This window comes from Hypomesus nipponensis, chromosome 9 (assembly GCF_054491055.1).
Source record: "Hypomesus nipponensis isolate SF chromosome 9, ASM5449105v1, whole genome shotgun sequence".
Lineage (NCBI taxonomy): Eukaryota > Metazoa > Chordata > Actinopteri > Osmeriformes > Osmeridae > Hypomesus > Hypomesus nipponensis.
The window spans coordinates 13,374,518-13,396,083 of NC_140369.1; the positions used below are offsets into that span (position 1 = coordinate 13,374,518).

At 43.9% G+C, this 21,566-nt stretch overlaps 1 protein-coding gene across 1 annotated transcript in view; it reads left to right on the forward strand.

The window, feature by feature from the left end:
- Positions 1–624: 624 nt before the first annotated feature.
- The window catches only part of LOC146273030 (cadherin-4-like), a 122,299-nt gene continuing 101,357 nt past the window's right edge, over positions 625–21,566 (forward strand). The window contains exons 1-2 of the mRNA XM_084705349.1: positions 625–761; positions 1,715–1,826. Of these exons, the coding sequence (XP_084561475.1) occupies positions 705–761; positions 1,715–1,826 (169 nt within the window). The 5' untranslated portion in view covers positions 625–704. The remainder of the gene's footprint in view (positions 762–1,714; positions 1,827–21,566) is intronic.

Consider the following 21,566-nt stretch of genomic DNA (forward strand, 5'->3'; position numbering starts at 1 on the left):
TGGGAGACATGAAACTTGGTGTAGGTATAGAAGAAACTGTCCTTAATGAGTGTGCCAAATTTCACAAAAAGTTGTCGATGGGGTCTAGGGGCTGCCATTGACTCCCATGGTACAAGAATTACAAATAATAAAACCACCAATAACAATAGGTTTCCTCCTTACGGAGGAATCCTAACTACTATACCTATATCTACAAAAGTTAAATACTGTTGAATCCATTAATCCAAAACTGCAGCAGTAATTACATTTTTTTGTCGTCTACGTCAGATCAATGGGACAAGAAACGTAACCGAGGTAAGAAATAGACTCGTTAAGAAAAACAACGCTGAGCACCTTCTAAAATGGAAACAGAACTCCAACGTCTTCTGTCTGACATGTTTTTCTTCCATGCTTTTGAAGCATGATTTTAACCTAAGTTGATAGAGAGCTACACGAGCTTCAGGGAGAGAGCTATAGTGACTATATACGCATTATCCTCCGTGCAGTAGGAGGAGTTGTAATGACGCTGACATCCCATAAGCACCGGCTTCTTAGTACAGAGTACGGCACCTCCAGTTCAGCGGCACTTCTGCGCTAGACAAGTGGGGACGGTGTAGATTTGCTGCGCTCAATCTGCTTGTAGAAAAAGAGGGCTCCTGGATAACTATTTGGCGTGGAAGGCGAGTTGGTTCAGTCTCCGTCCCTTATCCTGACGGGTTGCAAAGATGAATCGTGGCTGCGTTGTTATATTGGCTTTTGCCTTACTTATGGGCACATCTTTGGTAAGATCGGTTATTCATTTTGTTAATTGAAAACTGGTAGTCGGCTACTCAGTGTGGTCGTTACATGGGCTTTGCTTTGCTGTGCTGTGTATGGTGCTGAAATGTGGCGGTGATGACTTTACCCTGCAGTGGCAATGCGCTATAGGCAACATGAGAGCATTGTAACATTTTACATTAAATTAAACAAGGATTGATTTATCATTACATTTTATAAAGACGTAAGACGATTTTTATTGTAGTCTGTGAACAAGGAAATTAACTCAACAATAAACGTTTTGAACGGTATTATAATGACTGATGTGCAGCTGTCCTATGCGTTCTAATATTGCAGAGGATTTAGTCAAAGGTTTCAAGACATTCTTTCAGTTGGTCACCACGAACTTAACGAACGTTTATATTGTAAATTTCACCTGAAGCAACTATGCACGCTTCGGACACTGGATTCTAACAAAACCATAAACTTCTTGTTCATTTCGACAGCTTATCATTTTTTTGTGTGCAAATAATAGTTTACCCGATAGCAAAATCTTATGCAGATTAAGAGAAACGCTGAGATAAAAGATTAATTCTTACATTTTTCACGCAAAAGTTGGTTGTAATGGTGATCCAAAATCATAATTACGATCCCATATACGATCCCATCACTTTCATCACTCCCATCATCAACATTTTCATTATCATCCATGTAGAAAAGTATAAGTGCATCTATGCAAACAACACTCCACTACAATAAACTAGCCACCGGAGCAACTATCTCTGTGTGATGCACCCGAAAATACTATAACCCATTTGCACCAGTTTTTATCGAAAGCAAATCGTCTACTCCCGTCACCAGTCCCCGTCTCAGGACTCCCAGGTTCAATAACAGTCTGGAAGCCTGCAAGATCATCCTGTTGCCCTGTGGCTGCAAGTCAATTTGCCAATGCTTAACAGCCCTGCTTGTATTTCCTCAGGGGATGAAGGCAGGCCAGCCGCCCAAACCCTTTTGCAGACCAGGCTTCTCTGAGAGCTTCTACACAGTGATTGTCTCAAGGGATGTACTGCGAGGCCACAGCATTCTCAAAGGTAAGCACAGAGGCTGCGGAGCTCATCTATTGACCAGGCTTCTCTACTTCCATAGACGCAAGCCAACCAGAGCGTGTGTGTGGAGAGGCTGAGATATTATAGATCCGAACTCTATCACCATTTAGGAAGGTCAGAGCATGCATTGTGACAGAACAAAAACAGAAGTATAAGATTAGAGCATATGAGGTTATGTGTGATGCAATGGGTTCCATCTATGATAACTCGGATCACCTGGGAACATGTAGTACTTTCATCTAAACAACATGAAAGAGGTCCATCGAATGAGTTGCATTTTCAATCATAGCTCCCCTATTTAGCGGCTTATGCATTTATTTATTTTTCTTCAATAAATGGTTCTTTAAGCAGGAGGCTCACCAAAGCAGAGTAATTTAAATGGTCTGTGTATCTCCTGCTCTGTGTGTTTGCGACCAGGAGCCGAAAGCTTTTATTTTATTCCCAATATCTTCCTTAATACATTTTTCCTCTTTATTCTCTATATTTTTCTGAGAATTCAATTCTCTTTTCATTCGCTCCATTTCTTTTCAGTGCAGCCAGCATGTCTATTGTGTGGCCACTCTTCAGCAATGTCAAATGATGCTGTTTTCAAACAAACCTCAGAATAGTCTGGAAATCTAATAGGGATTTGTGAAAAAACACAAACTGCTTTTTTTGACTTCTTGAAACATCAGAGCACACAGTGGATATTACATGTCAATGTTCAAATTCTTATAATTGACAATGTTGAAAAGAAAATATGACAAAGGTTGTGAACACAGGTTATACTCTCTAACAGTAAATGGTTGGTGGTCCCAAAACCCAGTCTCTCTTTGCTGTTGTGAATATTATTTTCTGGGGGAATGATTCTATCATTGTGCTTTTCAAAAAAGATTTAGGCTGAAAGCGAAACACGTGTATTATTCTGGTGGTTATTTTGTTACTTAGGAGGCAGACAAGGATGCACATGCAGTCAATAGGGAGCTACTTTGCCTGAAGGCATGGGGTTGAAGGTTTCTGCCTGTCTGGAAATTGGCTATGGTGTCCTCAGTGACCCAAGCCAAAAACAATGTTGACAGAATGGGATGCATCTGGGCAGATAGGCCATCTACAGATACTTGGTGTTTGTGTATGTGTTTGTGTCGGTGTGTTTGATGTGTATATGTGTGACAGGTGTGCATGTGTGTGTTTGGGCGGGGGAATGTGTGTGTGTGTGTGTTTGGTGTACGTGTGCTACTGTGTATGAGCGCTTGTGCAAGGTGAGGCCCACATCTCTTCAAGCTACAGTAGTATTTCTTTTCACCACTCTATACTTTTGATTCGGTCAACATTGTCCAGCAACCATAGCTGTGATATTAATGTTACATTGGATCCTCCTGTGCTTGTCTGTGTGCTTTTTCTGAAAATCAATCTGTGTGCTGTGCTGTCCTCCCTGCTGGCCACTCTGAGGGATATCAGCATCAGCAGCTTAAGTCGTCATGCTATGATTAATGTGCAGTGGTTGGCCTGACAGAGGGCTTGTTTTCTAAGGAGAAAAGGGAGAAACACTTTCATACTAACAACACAGAGTGCATAACCCAGAACCGTCATTGTCAAGGAAACAAATGAAGGCCAGAGAGATGAGGGAGAATTGTTGCAAAAGTGCTAGATACTTGTTTGACCACTGAGGCCCAAGTCACACAGCAAAGCTGTCTAAGAGCACTACTGAGCACTGCTGTAGCAGGTGCAGTGTGGCGGTGGCTCATGTGGATAGCAATCAGTGGACTTAGTGTTGCCTTTTATGGTCCTAAGGTTCTGACGGGTAGGATAATGAGATGGAGGTCAGATTTCGCTGCATACACTACTGTGTTACGGGTTATGCGTAGGTGTTGGACCTTACCTCTGCCTCAATGGATTTTATCCTATTATTCCTGACCTCACTTCCTGTTTAGAACATAATGGCCTCAGACCTGATTTGTCTAGTTACATTTTCAGATACGTATCTGAAAGCATCAGAAGGTCATCCTTACGCTTTATTGGATTGATTATTCAATTCTGTAGGTCATATCTATTGCCTTATAGGTTAAACAGGCTGTTACGCTGCAAGTTTATGGTCGCAATAAAAGGCCTTTGTTTAGCTAATGTTTAGCAAATCCCTGGGCCGCCCGAAGTTTAACAGGATGAATTAGTTCATGCTTCTATGGAGATGATTCTCTCTGTGTTAGCAGGGAGTTGGAGCAAAATCTTTAGCAGGCTGGCAAGCAGGCGGCCTGAGACATAGCCCCCATTCCGTGCAGATCCCTGCTGTGGCCAGATAGGCCATGAAAAGGGATATTCCGGTGATTGCACATCGCTGTGTAAACCATCACCTCGGTCTAAAAGCTGGAACAGACACCCAGGAACGTGGGCAGGAGAAGGGGGTAGAGCACAAAGAGATTGAACTGTAGTTCCTTGAGGATAGCTGCTCTAAAAGTAGCTGTCAGCTGGTATTCAAAAAGACATTGGTGAAGAGTTTTACCCTTTGCCCCTCACATGTTAGAGCTAGAGAGGTGAGCTAGAGATGGGCAACATACATTTTATGTGACATGTTAGGTTAGTGCTTGTGGCTCCATGCTACGTATGTCATGTTAAAGTTAGGGGTAGCTTTTTTATGGAATACAAAAGTTAGTGTTGATTGCCTTAGATTCTTGGACATAACAGGACCCAAAGAAAGGAATAGAAGTCTTCTGCATGATGGGTGACAAGAAAGAGGCCATGACAACTTGGTTTTAGGGTGACAGCACCACAAGTGAAGTGTCAGTTCTGTGGACAAGCGTACTTTTTATTGAAGCCAGTGCTTTGTGAACTTCAACATGCACTTCTCAATCCTTTCAAACGGAATACTCTTGTTTTGATATCCAAACTTTGTGTTTTCTTGTGTTTCTTTGAAGGAGCTGACCTGTTAGTGTCCATACCCTGTGGAAAAACAGGATTGGCTCTCTTTTTCAAATACAGTATCTATTCTATATTTTATTCCAATCCATCCCCTTAAGGCTTTTATTTCATATAGTTGCCCCTCTACTGCTTAGAGTTTGTCAAAGAGCATGGTCTCCTTAGTTTGTTCCTTGTACAGATGACCATACAGTGATTTACATTCAAATGCTGTTATCTGATTTGGTATAAGTCCGGTAAGATTAATCAGTCATCGAGCACCTGACTTAGCAGTTCAGACCCAACTGACCCCAATCATATTAGAAAATATACAACAGAAAGCCCTATCTTGTTTAAACAGCCTCGCTGGTGTGTGCCGTACTGTACAGAATCTCAGACTCCTCCTCTCTCTCCAAGGCAGCGGCTCTCTTATAAGTATGTCCAAAACCCTGGGAAAAGGGGATTACGATTCTAGGCGTTTGATAAGCAGGATGCCATTTTCCCTTCGACTCACTCTGTTTCTCTTGTCCTCCGGAGAGCCTTTCATCTCTCCACCCAGGACCGGCTGTCTGTGGGGAGCTGATAGAATACAGGTACTGAGGATGAGCCACCTCATTTCTCTTTATCTCCTCTCCATACAAACGCTAGACTCTGCCCTATATGCCTCAAACTCCCTACAACATGACAGCCACTGTGAGCCTATTCCATCATCCGAGCCACCCAAGATGCATACACAGTACACACAATGGTTTCTCACTTATTTTCTTTTCGTAGAGGTAGAGAAGTTAGGGGGCTATAGCTGTCAGCAAAAACATTGAAAGGCCCATTGAATGTCTACGCTATGTAACACCACCATACCTAACATAATAGCCACAGAGAGGTTCGACTATACCGGGAAATCAGATCACTCACTGTATACCGCTAGATATCCCCATGGCTGTGCTGACTTTTAGAAAGATTTATAAACAAATAATATTTTTGTATTTAGTTGTACGGTTGTGTGAAAAGCCTCAAAAGCCCCACTCAAAAAAATACAAATGACAACGTAAAAGAATGGTTCGAAATTGTTTTAAAAAGTTCACACACAACTGTTAATAAGTTGTTATTTGTGATGAAGAGGATGTGCTTGTTCAAAGTGGTTACTTGCCCATGTTTTTCACAGACATGCTCACAGAGATAGTTGTCTAAGGGTATCATTAACTGCCCTGAATTGAACCCAATATTGTGAGTATTCAGATGCCTACAGGTTAGTAATTTATCACAACTGTCAATGCTTGTCTATACACAGTCACCAGTGCTGACAAAATTAGAATTTTTCCTTTAAAGTGTTTGTTGGTTCTTGAAGCTTGTAATCCATGAATTCTATTTGCAATGTTAATGAAAACCTTTTCTTAATTGACCATCCTCTCACAATCAATGTGCGTGAGAATGTTACATCTGGGTGCACTTTAACGATCGCAGGTCCTGATTAAGTCCTGAAAGACTAGCTTTTTTTGTGATCCAGAAATGAATCATTTTACTGCTTGGAAACCTCTGTTTCACCTTTGTTTCACCTCTTAAAAGTGTGTAACCCTGCATCAACCAGTTCATTCCTAACGTGCTACCCTTCCTTAAGCCCCAGGATTTACATGCATCTGAATACAAATTGAGGCTCCATGTGAAAGGGTGGAAGTTACACTGACTTAGACTGTTTATTCACAATGTGTCTATTATCTATGCTTTCATGTAATGTTATGGATTATTAAACCGATTACAGTTACATCACCTTGTACTTTTTTGGTTATAAAAGGAGCTGAAAGGAGACATGCTAATTCTTTCAGGCCTTCAATGCCTTCACTTGAAAACCCACGGCTGGTAGTGCCAAGGTACTATAATATATTTACATTTACTCATTAAGCAGACGCTCTTATCCAGAGCGACTTACAGTAAGTACAGGGACATTCCCCCGAGGGAAATAGGGTGAAATGCCTTGCCCAAGGACACAACGTCATTTGTCGTGGCTGGGAATCGAACCGGCAACCTTCTGATTGATAACTTGATTGCCTAACCGCTCACCCATCTGACTCCCTATATAGTACTTTTATTCAGCACCTTGGTCAGCCTTGCTGTGTTGAGAGTGTGCTTTATAAATAAAATATACTTACTTACTTCACAGTAGTTTCTCAACCCTGACTTCCTGAAGCTCCAGCCAGCATGATACTACTGGAGGGTTAAGAGGACATTAGTTACGAATGACTATTGAATTATTGACAAATTCATAACTATTGACATTTTATCAGCTACTTGTTTGTGAGCTGTGCTGTGTTATTACCATACAGTTTAAGAGACACTGAACTGTGCCCTAAAGAGGCATATGGACCAGGAATGATTCCTTCTCCGTACCGAGTCAGGGATTCGAGGTTCCATGCCGTCTGGCTTTATTGGTGAGTTATGGTGGAGGCGTTTTGACCTTGTACTGCCACTTTACCCCCGTGTTCCCCAGCACTCATATCCCCAGTCACCAGATCTGGAGGAGCTGAAAACATCGCCCAATCAAAATGATTTACGTCTTGCTGTGCTCAACACATTTACTTCTCTGAGCCACTGCTACATACAGTGTGTGTAGCATGCATTTCTGTAACCATAGGGTTTTGTTTCTCATTAATTAAAATACTTAAATCTCAAATTGCCTTTTAACATGACAAAGTGCCCTGACTGTCCCTAATCACAGATCTGCCGGTCTTTTGTCGCTGGTCTCATCATGGTCTCATTCATCTCTGATATATTATAAATTGCAGTTAGTCATTTATAGTTTTTTATAGTTTGGGGATTTATTTTGGTTAGGTACTGCATGTGTGTTTGTGTGTACTCACTATTGGGGTCTGTGGGCATACTGTAGTATGTCACACTGTTTTGTGACTTCTGTGTCTTCTGCACCACAGTGTTTGTGTGCTTGTAATCATGTTGTCATCAACTGCTTTTCCCTTAGCATATGCATGAGGGGGACAGAGACACAGAATGAATGAGAGAGAAAGGAGGATGTAGAAAGAAAGAAAGTAATAAAGAAAGAAAGAAGAAGAGACTGACATGAGCCACAGGAAGAGGAGGCAGCGCTCCTTCCAGAGGGTGATTATCTTAAATGGAGAAATTAAAGGATTACAAACCATCCCAGTAATCCAGCTGTCAATCTCATGCCTCATTAGCGAGTAAAGGATAGGCATGGGAGAGAGGGGTTCTGATGAGAGGGGGGTTCTGGGCAGACCTCTTAGTGTACTTTCTGAGCTCCACGTGAGGGAGAACTTACAGACATATCCATCAAATACAATACCTATAAAAATGGGAAGTATTTTACCATCTTCATTCAGTATTTTCAATGTCTACAACTAGAAGGTATTTGTGTTTTTCATATCAATACCACATTTTTGGGCTTTGTTGTGGTGGGTAGATACAATTTCTGTCTCAGTTTTGTTCGATTTTTCTTTTCAGAGCATTATCTTCTCCTGTGCTTTACTCAACCTGACCATCTGTTTTGCTAGTCTAAACCAAAGTACTCTACTTCCACATTTTGCTTTCAAATGATTAGCCTCGAGGACTTGTTTACTGTTTGCCAAGCAACCAAAGCATATTCAGTAACATTTAGCAATGTACAAGGTTAAAAAAGAAACCATTTGGTTTCACAACAGTTTTGATTGGCCTTGGCAAAGGTTTTTGGTTCTTGGAAAAGGTGCAAGGTTTCAGCGTGCCTTGAGGTACAAAAAACATTTTGGTTGAAAGATGGGGCCATAAGAGAAGAGAAATTGCACCTCCCATGGCTATGCTGTTTTTGAATTTGATTGTATCAATTTGCTGTATATTTTGATCTTTAAGGCTTGCTGTGTGTAATTTACTCACACATACACATGCAGTGTGTGGATCCCTACCACTGAGAACTATTTCCTTGCCTCCTCATTGCTAGCTATTTAATTTGAATCTCACCCCTCTCTTTTGCATTATGCATGAGCACCAGTCCACCCATTGATGGGTTCTGTTTGGTTAGGGGTTTATGTTCCTCTATGAAGCTCCGATTTGAATTTAGGGGGAGCCGATGCATTTAATCTTGTTTTGCTCACATGGTGGAAACATTTTTGTTGCTCTTTCTTACAATAAAATTTGGTTTGAAAGGAAACTTTTGCCTCCCCAGACATGTTTATTGCTGGCTTGTAGAAAGATTTCATATGATCCACTGAAAAGTACATTTCCAAAATTGTTCCACAGAAGAACCATTTATAAATGTACATGTGTCAGCATTCAATAACCAAAGAATACCAATGTGCCAGTGATCTGAGCTGTTGTAATAAAGAGTTTCTTCAGGGACCAGATATTGCCATGTGCTTATAATGGAAAACTGTCCATAAAATTATGTCATACTTGACAATTTTCACTCCTATGTTCTTTTGTATCCATTTCAAAACTCAGTCAGGAGTTCTCATATAACTTTAAAACAAACTGTTTATTTCCTTCATAGACAGTAAAAGAGTGACAGGAAAGGCACGGGTAAAGAGCGGGAAGACATGCAGGAATTGGCTTGGCTCACAATCAAACCCAGTCCACTGCATTAAGACCTCAGCCCAAATAGTACCGCTCTACCCAATGAGCCACTGAGGAGCCCCATTCTCCCATTCTGGCCCCAGCCTCACACACACATTTAAACACATACACTCAATATATATCCACAGGATGGAGAACTAATAATACATTTCTCATTAATTCTCTCATTGTTTGTTTAGTTTAGGATCATTCGACCCCATCCTTCTAACATTGACTGCCATGTGAAGCTTTTTCCTTGAAAGAATGGCAACCAAATAAAGCGTGACTGACTGATGTGTTTACTTGTTAAACATTGAACAATTTTAAGATTCATTTGTCCCAAACACAAACACACACACACCTACACACACACACACACACACACACACGCATACACACATACGGTTCCACATAGACTCAGAGGTCCCTGTGGATTACTGTGCAAATGTTAAATGCTGCCATTACACTGTTAGCCTTGACCTCCAAATGGGTTTCCTCTGTGTGATCATCTGTTTGTTGACCTCCATATTGTCCCAGTCAGCCCGCTCACATAGAAATTAAAGCAGATAATGGAATCTATTTTTGTGTCTTAGTGTGGGACTTTGGCCCCCCGAAGATGAAGTGTTTGGTACGCAACAGGAAGAGCAATCACCCATGAGCCTATAATAGCCATGGGCTACATTCAAACAGAAACCACATACAAACATCATTACCATGCCAGAAATACCCCAGTCCCACTAAATAGAGTGGTTTGTGTTTTGGTTGTTTGTTCATTCCTGCTTACTGCATTTGACTTTTGACATCTGTACGCTTTAGATCGTAGAGTCACATGGGCAAACAGACATCTCTGGGAGACTGTACCTAACTTAGGTTTGAAAGAGGGAATAAATCAATGAAGTCCTCAATATTTCGGAGACAAACTAGTAGCATCGATCACACCGTCAGATGAGTCATAACATACGTTTTTATTTTCTGCCTGACGCTTGCTTCCCCTCAATCGCTGTCTCTCTTCATATAACCCCCCCCCCCCCCCCCCCCCCCAATAATTCTCCCTCTTCTTCTTTCTAGCTGTATACAATATCAGATACAAGTAACAGCTATGGGGCGACAGAGGGGGTGGGGGCAGCGTTTGTACTCTGTACCACAACCCAACAGTAAGACAATGAAAGTCAGTCCGCCTGTGGAATAAACAAGGCTTCTTACAGCCATAAAAAGCAACTTGATCTCTGAAAGAAACCCACTGGCACTCTAGTCCTGCGTCTTCATGATTACAGCTACAATAGGGCCGTGGTGAAGTGAGGGATGGTTATGTTTCGAGGTGCTTTCAATAGCTACAGCAGCATGCTGGGGATGAGAGCCATCGTATTGTTTAGTGCCTATTTTAAATGAGTATTATGTCAACAAGGCCCCTTAGGTAAGTGAAACATGGTTTGTATCAAAAAGACAGCACCTGTAGTATTCTCTGGGTTTGCATTCATTTAGCGACACCAAACAGATGCTGGAACTGAGCGCTTCAAATTGTATCCTGTGTTTTTGATAGAACTCCACAGGTAGTTTTTTTCAGGGAGTCACTTCTATAGCACAGACCCTTAGTCAAATAAAAGAGAGAGAGGTGGGATGTCTCACAGCAGCTCTGGAACAGTCCATCATTACGGAGCGAGGAGGTGAGCTGGGTGCCCTGCAGGCCTATCGGCCTGTTTGAGCACCTTTCATCTGCTATGAATAAACATCACCTCCTCCAAGAGCATCCAGTGGGCTTTGTGATTTTAAATGTTGATTCACAACTTATTTGCATTTCTCGTATTTCTGCAGCACCTCAAAGTATGTTGAAGCAGCCTTCTCCCCTGACCTCCGCTCCATGTGCTGTGCTGGTGCTGTTGCGTGAGGAGCCAGGGTTAGGGCCTCTAGCTCATTATTACTGTGCTCAGGTGCTTCTTGGCCAGCGTACAAACACAGCTCAAACCTCAGGGTTCTGGTGCGTTTGGAACAATGTGTGGAGATGGAAAAAGCATGTTCTCAAAATTGTGCTTGTGACTGACAAGGCACCATTATGGCTTTCCACATCAGTTCAAACTGAGCACAGTATAAGATTTGAGTGGATTTGAGAAATGGTGATTGCTTCATTCTATAAGGTCAGATGCAATCTATTCATAGCAGTGTAATGTATACAGTCCTTAGTCGTTGCTGTGCAGGACATGGATTGGTCATTTCAGTTTTGTGAATGACCTATAATCAACATCATTATGAAGCAGACGAGGTATAGCACATATCAAATTGCTGCAGATTATGCTGAAGTGCTGTTTACATAATGTATAGGATTTTGCCTCTGTGCCTTTGTGCTTTAGGCTCATAACCCTGAAGCCATGTGTAGAAAAGATTATGTACATTGAACACTGAATGAACTCCACACTGAAAGTAAATGTGTCCTGTGTTCACAGCTGCACCATTAAATGTTGCATGGTATTGTCTTCAACTGCCTGTCTACCCTCTGGCAGTACAGATGTTCATCTCTCAAGATGCCACTACCAATAACTATTGTTGTTCAATTGTGTGAACTTACTGTAGCCCAAAAATAATGAATTACTGAAGTCTCATATGATTGCTTAAAATATAGTAAGGCGCTGTCAAAGTGTTTCAAAATGTGATGAACTTTTGATTGATTTATTAATTAATGTATAGTCTCTTGAATTTACAACACACACACAGGCACAGGTGCCGACAGCCCTGCGCTGTGGACAGTGTGTCACAGAGGTGTATTCGATGGAGCAGGGGAGATCATTTCATTTGTTGGTGTAATGCTATAAAGGAAAACATTGTCAGGATGGGGTCACACTGGCCTTGAGCTGACTCTCCCCAGTACCATGCTGCCTCTGCTCTCTTTCTCTCTCCCCAGTACCATGCTGCCTCTGCTCTCTTCCTCTCTCCCCAGTACCATGCTGCCTCTGCTCTCTTCCTCTCTCCCCAGTACCATGCTGCCTCTGCTCTCTTTCTCTCTCCCCAGTACCATGCTGCCTCTGCTCTCTTTCTCTCTCCCCAGTACCATGCTGCCTCTGCTCTTTCTCTCTCCCCAGTACCATGCTGCCTCTGCTCTCTTCCTCTCTCCCCAGTACCATACTGCCTCTGCTCTTTCTCTCTCCCCAGTACCATACTGCCTCTGCTCTTTCTCTCTCCCCAGTACCATACTGCCTCTGCTCTTTCTCTCTCCCCAGTACCATGCTGCCTCTCCTCTCTTTCTCTCTCCCCAGTACCATGCTGCCTCTGCTCTTTCTCTCTTCCCAGTACCATACTGCCTCTCCTCTCTTTCTCTCTCCCCAGTACCATGCTGCCTCTGCTCTTTCTCTCTTCCCAGTACCATACTGCCTCTCCTCTCTTTCTCTCTCCCAAGTACCATGCTGCCTCTCCTCTCTTTCTCTCTCCCCAGTACCATGCTGCCTTCTTCCCAGCCCTCTGGGTTCCCTCCCATCCTCCTCTTTTTTTCTTGGAAGACTTTTAGATCCAATTTGCAGTCCTCAGCCCTCCTCTCTCTTGGTCTCTCCCTCTGTGGATCTTCCAGCCTGTGGCTGTGTGTGAACTTCTTTTCACACTAGATAGACTTTATCTGCTGTGAGAAATGTGGAAACGATGGTAGTGGCTGTTTGCTATTTTTTTTTGTCACTTATTTTTGTATAAATGTGTGTGTTTGTTTTTGTGGGTGTATGCATATATGATTTTTTTAATATATATGATTTTTACCTCAGCTGCCACAAAGACTTCGTACAGTAATGTGCATTCTAAACCCTCTCAGGGCCAGAGGCAAAGCAACATGAATTTTGATGAATTATTAATCAGGATTATTTATTTACTTCCCTTTGCACCCTAAATCACCTAACTGGCAAATTTACATTGCATTTTGTGAACTTCAAGCACATTTTAAAATATAATTTAGTCAACTCGCAAAATATTTTCTTTGGTCTTTGCTGCTTACTTTTCATCATGAAACCTTGTGTAATCATTGATGTTTATCCAATGGATATCAGGCATGCTACTTTTAATGTTGAAAGAGACTTTTAAAATGTTTGTTTTTTTGCTGTGTCTGGATCGTCTTTATGTGATGGGTCAGTGATTGATGATATTGTACATTGCATGTGGTGTTGAGGCGGTGAGATGTGTGACTATGTATTGTCTGAATGAGAGAGAAGAGGGCTGGAACCCTGCCAGCCCACAGGACTCAGGCGCACTGCAGATGAGGCCAAGGATCCATTCACATGCAGCTCTATGCTGGGGATGAGGTGCTAGCATTGGGAGCAGGTTGCTAAGAGTATGTATTATGTGACTGTGGTCGTATGCAGACCCAGAAAGTCTTTTTACAATGTCCACTAAATAATGCGTTACACAGAACACATTTTTTTCTGCACCGAATCTTGCTGCCTTAATACAATACAACAATGGCAGCCAGACAGCCAATGCAATTTCTTATTTTTCATGACAGACTCATAAATAATAACATTCTTCAAATAAAATAACATTTGCAGTAAACATACAGCATTTGAAAGACTAGACCTTAAGAAATCCCAATAGAAAAAATAACCTTCATAACGTTCACAAGACCACTTATATGATATTCTACCTACCTACCATAACTAGCCAAAATTTGCAGTCAAATGACTGCGCTGTTCCATTTGTCTCTGCCCTTAGGAGAGACAAGAGGTTGAGTGACAGGTCAGTGAGTTTGGATGCGAGGACCAATTGCCATACACAGAATCTGATGGAAGTGCCATTGGGAAGCTGCAAATGTGTGATCAAACCTGGTCAGACCTGGTCAAATCTGGTCAAACCTGGTCAAACCTGGTCAAACCTGGTCAGACCTGGTCAAACCTGGTCAAACCTGGTCAAACCTGGTCAGACCTGGTCAAACCTGGTCAGACCTGGTCAGACCTGGTCAAACCTGGTCAAACCTGGTCAAACCTGGTCAGACCTAGTCAAACCTGGTCAGACCTGGTCAGACCTGGTCAAACCTGGTCAGACCTGGTCAAACCTGGTCAGACCTGGTCAGACCTGGTCAGACCTGGTCAGACCTGGTCAAACCTGGTCAAACCTGGTCAAACCTGGTCAGACCTGGTCAAACCTGGTCAAACCTGGGGGATGTGAACATGTTGGCATGACACCTCCATCTGCAAATGAATGCATCCCTGCGGGGTCATAAATGCACATTAAGTGTTATTACTCTGCTGGCTTATACAGGTTGTCTCTGTAAATACTGCTGTAGAGGAGCAGGCAGCCTTCATTCCACAAGGATTTATGAGTGGGGGATGGACCTTGCTTCTCAGAGGTAGTGAGGCTGCAGGCTACGGTGCTACACCCTACAGTAGTGCTTTGTGTTTTTTCTCGAAGTGAAGTGAAATCGAAAATGAAGTCAATATCACTGAGTGTTAATGATTCAGCATTTGTCCCGATGCTCATTAAATTCACTGATGTATTCTTATTTCACTTGAATATGTATCCATTTGATCATACAAATAGAAATGTAAACTTGCAACATGCTGGCCCCTGGGAGGAAAATTCTGCCTGCAACCATGGCCCAAAGGTTAAATTGCAAAGAAATATTACACATCACGATTGTGGTGGTCATGGAATATATTTACTGCACCAAATGTTAACCGTGATGGTGGTCGCTAAGTGCAAATTGCTTTCTCAGGTCAAAAAATGAAAAAACACAGATACGTTTCCGGAGGAGAGAAAAGGCAGAAGTCAAGGATGTCCTCCCACATAAAGGGAAAGCATGAACACAGAATGCCCTGGCTGTGCTTGAGATAACTCTTCTCAGGCTGTGTCTTAGTTGAAGCATATGTTTCACACGATTCGGGGGCCTCCAGCAACTTCAGGGCTGCAAACCTTTGCCCTCGTCCTGTCTTCAACCATCACAGCAGATGTGCCATTCATCACCTCTTACATATGTAGACATAGTCTAGTTCATAAAGTAAAATGAAACCCTGGGAAGTTCTTACTTGGCTCAATCGGCCCCTTGGCCCACCGTGCTCTTTGTGATGGATGTGGGCAAGGGCTTGGCACAGGCCCCCTGAGGCCTAGTGTCTCAGAGCAGGGTGCTCTTTGAAGTGCAGAGGAAGGTTAAGTGCTGACAGGAGTGTTGTAATGGTTTCCACTTGATTCCCTTGATTGGTGTGGAGGAAAAGATGTGTGTCTGGATCATGTGTACAGTCTGCTGCAATATGCTGCTGTTCACTGAGTGGCCCGTCCGTTCTCCCAGGGTTGGACCGTGCAGCAATCTGACCAGGATGTGGCCGCTATGCTGACGGAGCGGCCATGAAACAGCACCAGGCAGAACTGACTTCTCTTTCAGCCGTTCAACAACAGAGTGGCACCGTGCCTCACTGATCTATTTCCCTCAACCGAAATTCATCTTCTGTCAGCCTCCCTAAACTTCTTTCAGCCCCTTTCTTGTGCCAACTGTCTTTGTCTTTGAGACGCTTTCGTTTCTTTGTTTTTAACTGTGGACCTTCCTCAAAGACACAATTGTGTGGCATTCTACGTGTGTCGAGGCTTTCCAGGGCCTCCATGCAATGTTTCTGCCTCTTAGTTTTATTTGCTTTATTGAATCAAGGCCACGGCAGCTTTTGCTGACAGGGCTCTCCATCATGCTTGGTCTAGTGATTGATCTCAGATGTGCTCAGTTGGCTTGTTTTAGCTTCAAGGAGGCTTAGGATTCCAAAACAAACATGTACACAATACAGAGTACACACACACACACACAGGCACATGCTAATGCACACTCTTACACATGTGCGCACACACACACACGCACATACATACATACATACACACATACATACATACTCAGATGCAGAGTAGAGGTTCTATACACAAAGAGCCACATTAATTACAATTCTCTTTTCCATAGTTTGATAAAAATTGAGCACTTTTCAGTCCGTCCCCATGACTTCAATTTGGACACTTACAGTCAAAAAAATTATCCATAGACTTAGTTAGATTAGCCTCCATCAGTCAATTAGCATGAATGTTGTGGCCTCTTGGCTGAAACTCTTGTCTTGGCATCCAATTTCGTTATTTATGCCAGCCTGGAGCCAAGGCAGAGATGGTCCACAGACTAGGTCTGCACCCTGACCTCAGATGGGATCACTGTCCTAATCTAACCATGCTTTTATGAGTACTTAGCCTACTCTTTCACTTTAAGTACTCGGCCTACTCTTTCTTCAATGCAACCACACATTGCTTATGCTTGAACATGTGTCCATGTGCCTGTAAAATATGTGGTCTGTTCTCAAACTACAGTATGAATAGAGGTCTAAATTATTAAACTATTACAGCAAGCAGTATTGTTATAGAGTGCATAATCTCCAACACATGCATGTCGAAACCCATTATGAACATAAGACACTCTCCATCTGGCCTGAGGGGTCAAGTCACAATGAGCTCTCAGAGAGTCACCATAGACAAGCAGTGGAGGGATGCACCTAAATGTAAGCCATGGACTGGACCTGTTAGTTTTGGACTGACACGCATCAGTCCCCCACTACACAGGGAGGGAGGGGGGGGGGGGTGGGGTCGTGGCAGTAAAAGACCAAGAGATGCAACCTGTGTGCAATTTTGGCAGCATCAAGGGTAGCCAGTAGCCAGTTCTCATTTACAGTGTATATCTATTGGTACATACTCTATGACTGCTCATCCTACCAAAGTGTACACACACCACTAAGTGTCCCACACCACTCTCTCTATCCCTCCCTGTATCTTAATCATTCCTCCATAGTACTAAAGACATTTGTGTGTAAATAACCGTATATACATTTTCAGTGCCCTTATTCCACTACTACTGATATTTGTAGTTACAGTCACGTGTGTAATTTCAATTGCTTTGAATAGCTTTTTAAAACTTTAATTTTAAAACCTGTTTTTGTATGGCCCAAAACAACAGATTTTTTCTGCTTAGATTCCACCGCAGTAGCTCATAACTCTCCTAGCTTATTGTTTGGCCCTTATTATTCCAAGCTAAGTCTCCTGCCATCACATCCAGCCTCCACTGCTCTGAGAAGAAGGTTGATTCAGATTGAAACTGGACAGGCTCTTTAAATGCAACTCTAAATCATTACTATTTAATTTAGCTGCAGTTGTACTATTCTTCTTGTTTATTTTCTGGAACAACAGAATCACTTCTCATTAACTTGGGAACGTCAGGCAGCGCACAAGCGAGTGACTGAGGGAGTGAATGGAATTCCAGCGTTACTTGTCCCTCCACTTGCAACGTTAATGAATGAGTGGAATTTGCACGTCATTGTGGAATTGGGGCACACACACAACAATGGCTTGTCCCAGACAAGCAAAGAGCAGGAGGCCTTCAATCTGCCATCTCTGCCGCTAAGCTTGGCATTCAGTAGAGCGTTCCTTTTTCAGCGAAAGCATTCACAGTGAAATACAACTATGTGCTGTCTGTGCCATCTGCTCCATCTCTCAGACTTCCTCCATTTAGAGGCCATAATTGTCCGATATAGTCTTCTCAACTTCAAAAGTGCAATGATGCTTTCTCAGCCATGGAGACATGTAACAACAATAGAGAAAAACAATTGGGAAACTTTTAAAGACTTGCCACAATCTGTATCAACCACAATCATCAACCACTACAGTAACTGGACCTTCTGTTATCATTGTCATGGTAATAGAGTTCATCTCCAAAAATCATATTATTCTAGTCCTGTATCCATACATAGGTCCTGTTGTTCTACAGTAGTGCAATGAGCAAAACAATTACAATGAATAATAATAATAATAATTTGTGGCAAAATCTGAATCATAGCATTTTTCTCTAAGGAAAGCACCAAACTATATGATTGCTATAGACTTTGCTGTAGTTTAGCCAGTTCTGATGCAGTGATGTTCTACAGCATTATGTCCTGCCTGTTTGTGCTGTATGACTGACCACTGAACCCCAAGGACACATAGCAGGAGGACGCAGAGCAGGACACAGAGCAGGAGGACACAGAGCAGGAGGACACAGAGCAGGACACAGAGCAGGAGGACACAGAGCAGGAGGACACAGAGCAGGAGGACACAGAGCAGGAGGACATAGAGCAGGACACAGAGCAGGAGGACGCAGAGCAGGAGGACATAGAGCAGGAGGACGCAGAGCAGGAGGACACAAAGCAGGAGGACACAGAGCAGGAGGACACAGAGCAGGAGGACATAGAGCAGGAGGACGCAGAGCAGGAGGACACAAAGCAGGAGGACACAGAGCAGGAGGACACAGAGCAGGAGGACACAGAGCAGGAGGACACAGAGCAGGAGGACACAGAGCAGGAGGACACAGAGCAGGAGGACACAGAGCAGGAGGACACAGAGCAGGAGGACATAGAGCAGGAGGACACAGAGCAGGAGGACACAGAGCAGGAGGACACAGAGCAGGAGGACACAGAGCAGGACACAGAGCAGGAGGACATAGAGCAGCAGGACACAGAGCAGGAGGACGCAGAGCAGGAGGACACAGAGCAGGAGGACATAGAGCAGGAGGACACAGAGCAGGAGGACACAGAGCAGGAGGACACAGAGCAGGAGGACACAGAGCAGGACACAGAGCAGGAGGACGCAGAGCAGGAGGACGCAGAGCAGGAGGACACAGAGCAGGAGGACACAGAGCAGGAGGACACAGAGCAGGAGGACGCAGAGCAGGAGGACGCAGAGCAGGAGGACGCAGAGCAGGAGGACGCAGAGCAGGAGGACACAGAGCAGGAGGACGCAGAGCAGGAGGACGCAGAGCAGGAGGACGCAGAGCAGGAGGACGCAGAGCAGGAGGACACAGAGCAGGAGGACACAGAGCAGGAGGACACAGAGCAGGAGGACACAGAGCAGGAGGACACAGAGCAGGACACAGAGCAGGAGGACACAGAGCAGGAGGACGCAGAGCAGGAGGACACAGAGCAGGAGGACACAGAGCAGGAGGACACAGAGCAGGAGGACACAGAGCAGGAGGACACAGAGCAGGAGGACACAGAGCAGGAGGACACAGAGCAGGACACAGAGCAGGAGGACGCAGAGCAGGAGGACGCAGAGCAGGAGGACACAGAGCAGGAGGACACAGAGCAGGAGGACACAGAGCAGGAGGACACAGAGCAGGACACAGAGCAGGAGGACGCAGAGCAGGAGGACGCAGAGCAGGAGGACACAGAGCAGGAGGACACAGAGCAGGAGGACACAGAGCAGGAGGACACAGAGCAGGAGGACACAGAGCAGGAGGACACAGAGCAGGAGGACACAGAGCAGGAGGACATAGAGCAGGAGGACACAGAGCAGGAGGACACAGAGCAGGAGGACGCAGAGCAGAGGCTGAGACACAGGCTGAGACGCAGGCTGCAGGGGGCCTTTCACACCCGCTTCATAAGGAGTGTGTGGAACACAGCATGGCTCTATTGTATCCCCGGGCACCTGCAGTTTGGAACCAGAGAAACAGACCCAATCCCAGCCTCTCATCCTCTCATCTCACAGGCTGTATGATTGTCTGGGAGACAAATATCTTGTCTTCCTCACTACAGTGTCTCACTTATCATACAGCATTTTGCTGATGACTTGTTATATAGTTTAAGCTATGTCCAGTTATTGGTATCCATTCTAATCTTAGACTGAAATACTTTTCCTTAACATAGACACTCCAATCTTCTCAGTCTAGGTGACCAAACATGTTTTGTGTCCCACACAATCTTCACACAGGTACAACAATGAATAACCACTTTCATCTGATTTACAGCCTTTAATAAAAAAAGAAAGAAAGAAAGAAAGAAAAGAAAGAAAAGAAAGAAAGAAAGAAAAGAAAAGAAAGAACAGGAGAATGGCAGACAGGCTGACAGGCTCTTCAGGCATACTTTCAGCTGTATTATCCCCCTAAGATAAGCAGGTTGATAATTCTATCTCCCTTTCCACCAAGATAAATGTGTACATACCAACAAACAATACCACACACAACAGAAACATAGCAAGGGTTTTCTTTTGGAATCTACTATCAGCATTGCCATCCCTCACCTGCTCCATTGCTGCCAGCTGCTGGGCAGGATTGTGCCATGAGGTCTAGACAAGGGACACACTGATGTATTGGTTAGAGGCTGCAATTCAGAAACGGACAGAGGGAAAAGAAAGTTGACCTCTCTGAACAGAGGACCGTGATGAACTGAAGAACCACTGAAGAACTGATGAAACCATATTCTGTGTTCTTTTGTTAACTGTGTGCTTTAAGAGCTACATTTCAAGCCCTCTTAGGGTGTTGCAGGGAAGGTTGAGTGGATTAAGTGTAATGGGGTTGTTCAGCTAGTGTTATGTGTGTGGACACTGAGAAGAGCTTATTGCCGTCCTTAGTAACTAGTCAACCTCACCGTGGGCCATCTACAGGTTGTGTACTCTGTGTGTGTGTGTGTGTGTGTGTGTGTGTGTGTGTGTGTGTGTGTGTGTGTGCTATTCACACTTCAGGAGCACAGTGCCGTTTTCATTGGGTTCACGTTCATTAACAGTTTATAGTGGAGAGTAATTAAAAGCTTGCTGTGTGTGTAATTACACAGCAGCACCTGTTCTTCCACTGCATGGTTCCCTTTATATACAGCCATTCCCCAGTCTCCCACCCTCACACATCAGTATGGGCTTGGTTTATGTCACGAAGAAGACACTGTTAGCGAAAACAATGGAGGAAAACTAAAGGAGATATGTCCAACTGAGAGAGATGTCCAACGTGCTCATAGATTCATGGAAATACTGATAAATTCTCCCTTGCACATTCAACAGTCAGCATCCATAGGCATACATCTCAAGCATTCTGAAAAGAGCTCAAATAGGCCCCTTGGCTGCCCTTCACAGAGCTCTGCTTCTCTGATGAGGTGAGGAACAATGTGTGTGTTTGTCTTTGGGTGTGGTGTGTGTGGAATGGGGTTGCGGGGGGGCCTGGGCGAGCGAGAAGCGAGAGCGGGAGCGCACGAGTGAGAGAGTGTCTCTCTTGAACAGAAGCTGTGATGCATGGCGACATCTTAATTTGATATTTTTGAGGAAGTGTAGCACCTTAGGGTGGGCCCCGGGATGCGGGCTGAGAGATTGGTGTCCAGGCCTGTTGAGTCAGCAGCTCCTGTGGAACCGAGGGAACGAGAGCTAGACTGAGAGACGATGTTTCAATGGCTCAGCCCATTACTCATCAGGGCTATTACTCTGCACTATATCCCCTCTGTCTCTCTACGATCCCGTCAGATACAACGGGGCTGGGTGGAGGGAACAGAAAGACAAGCTTCAGGCGAAGGAAGACAAAAGACGCTGGAGGACCAATGTATGGAAGGAGATTGA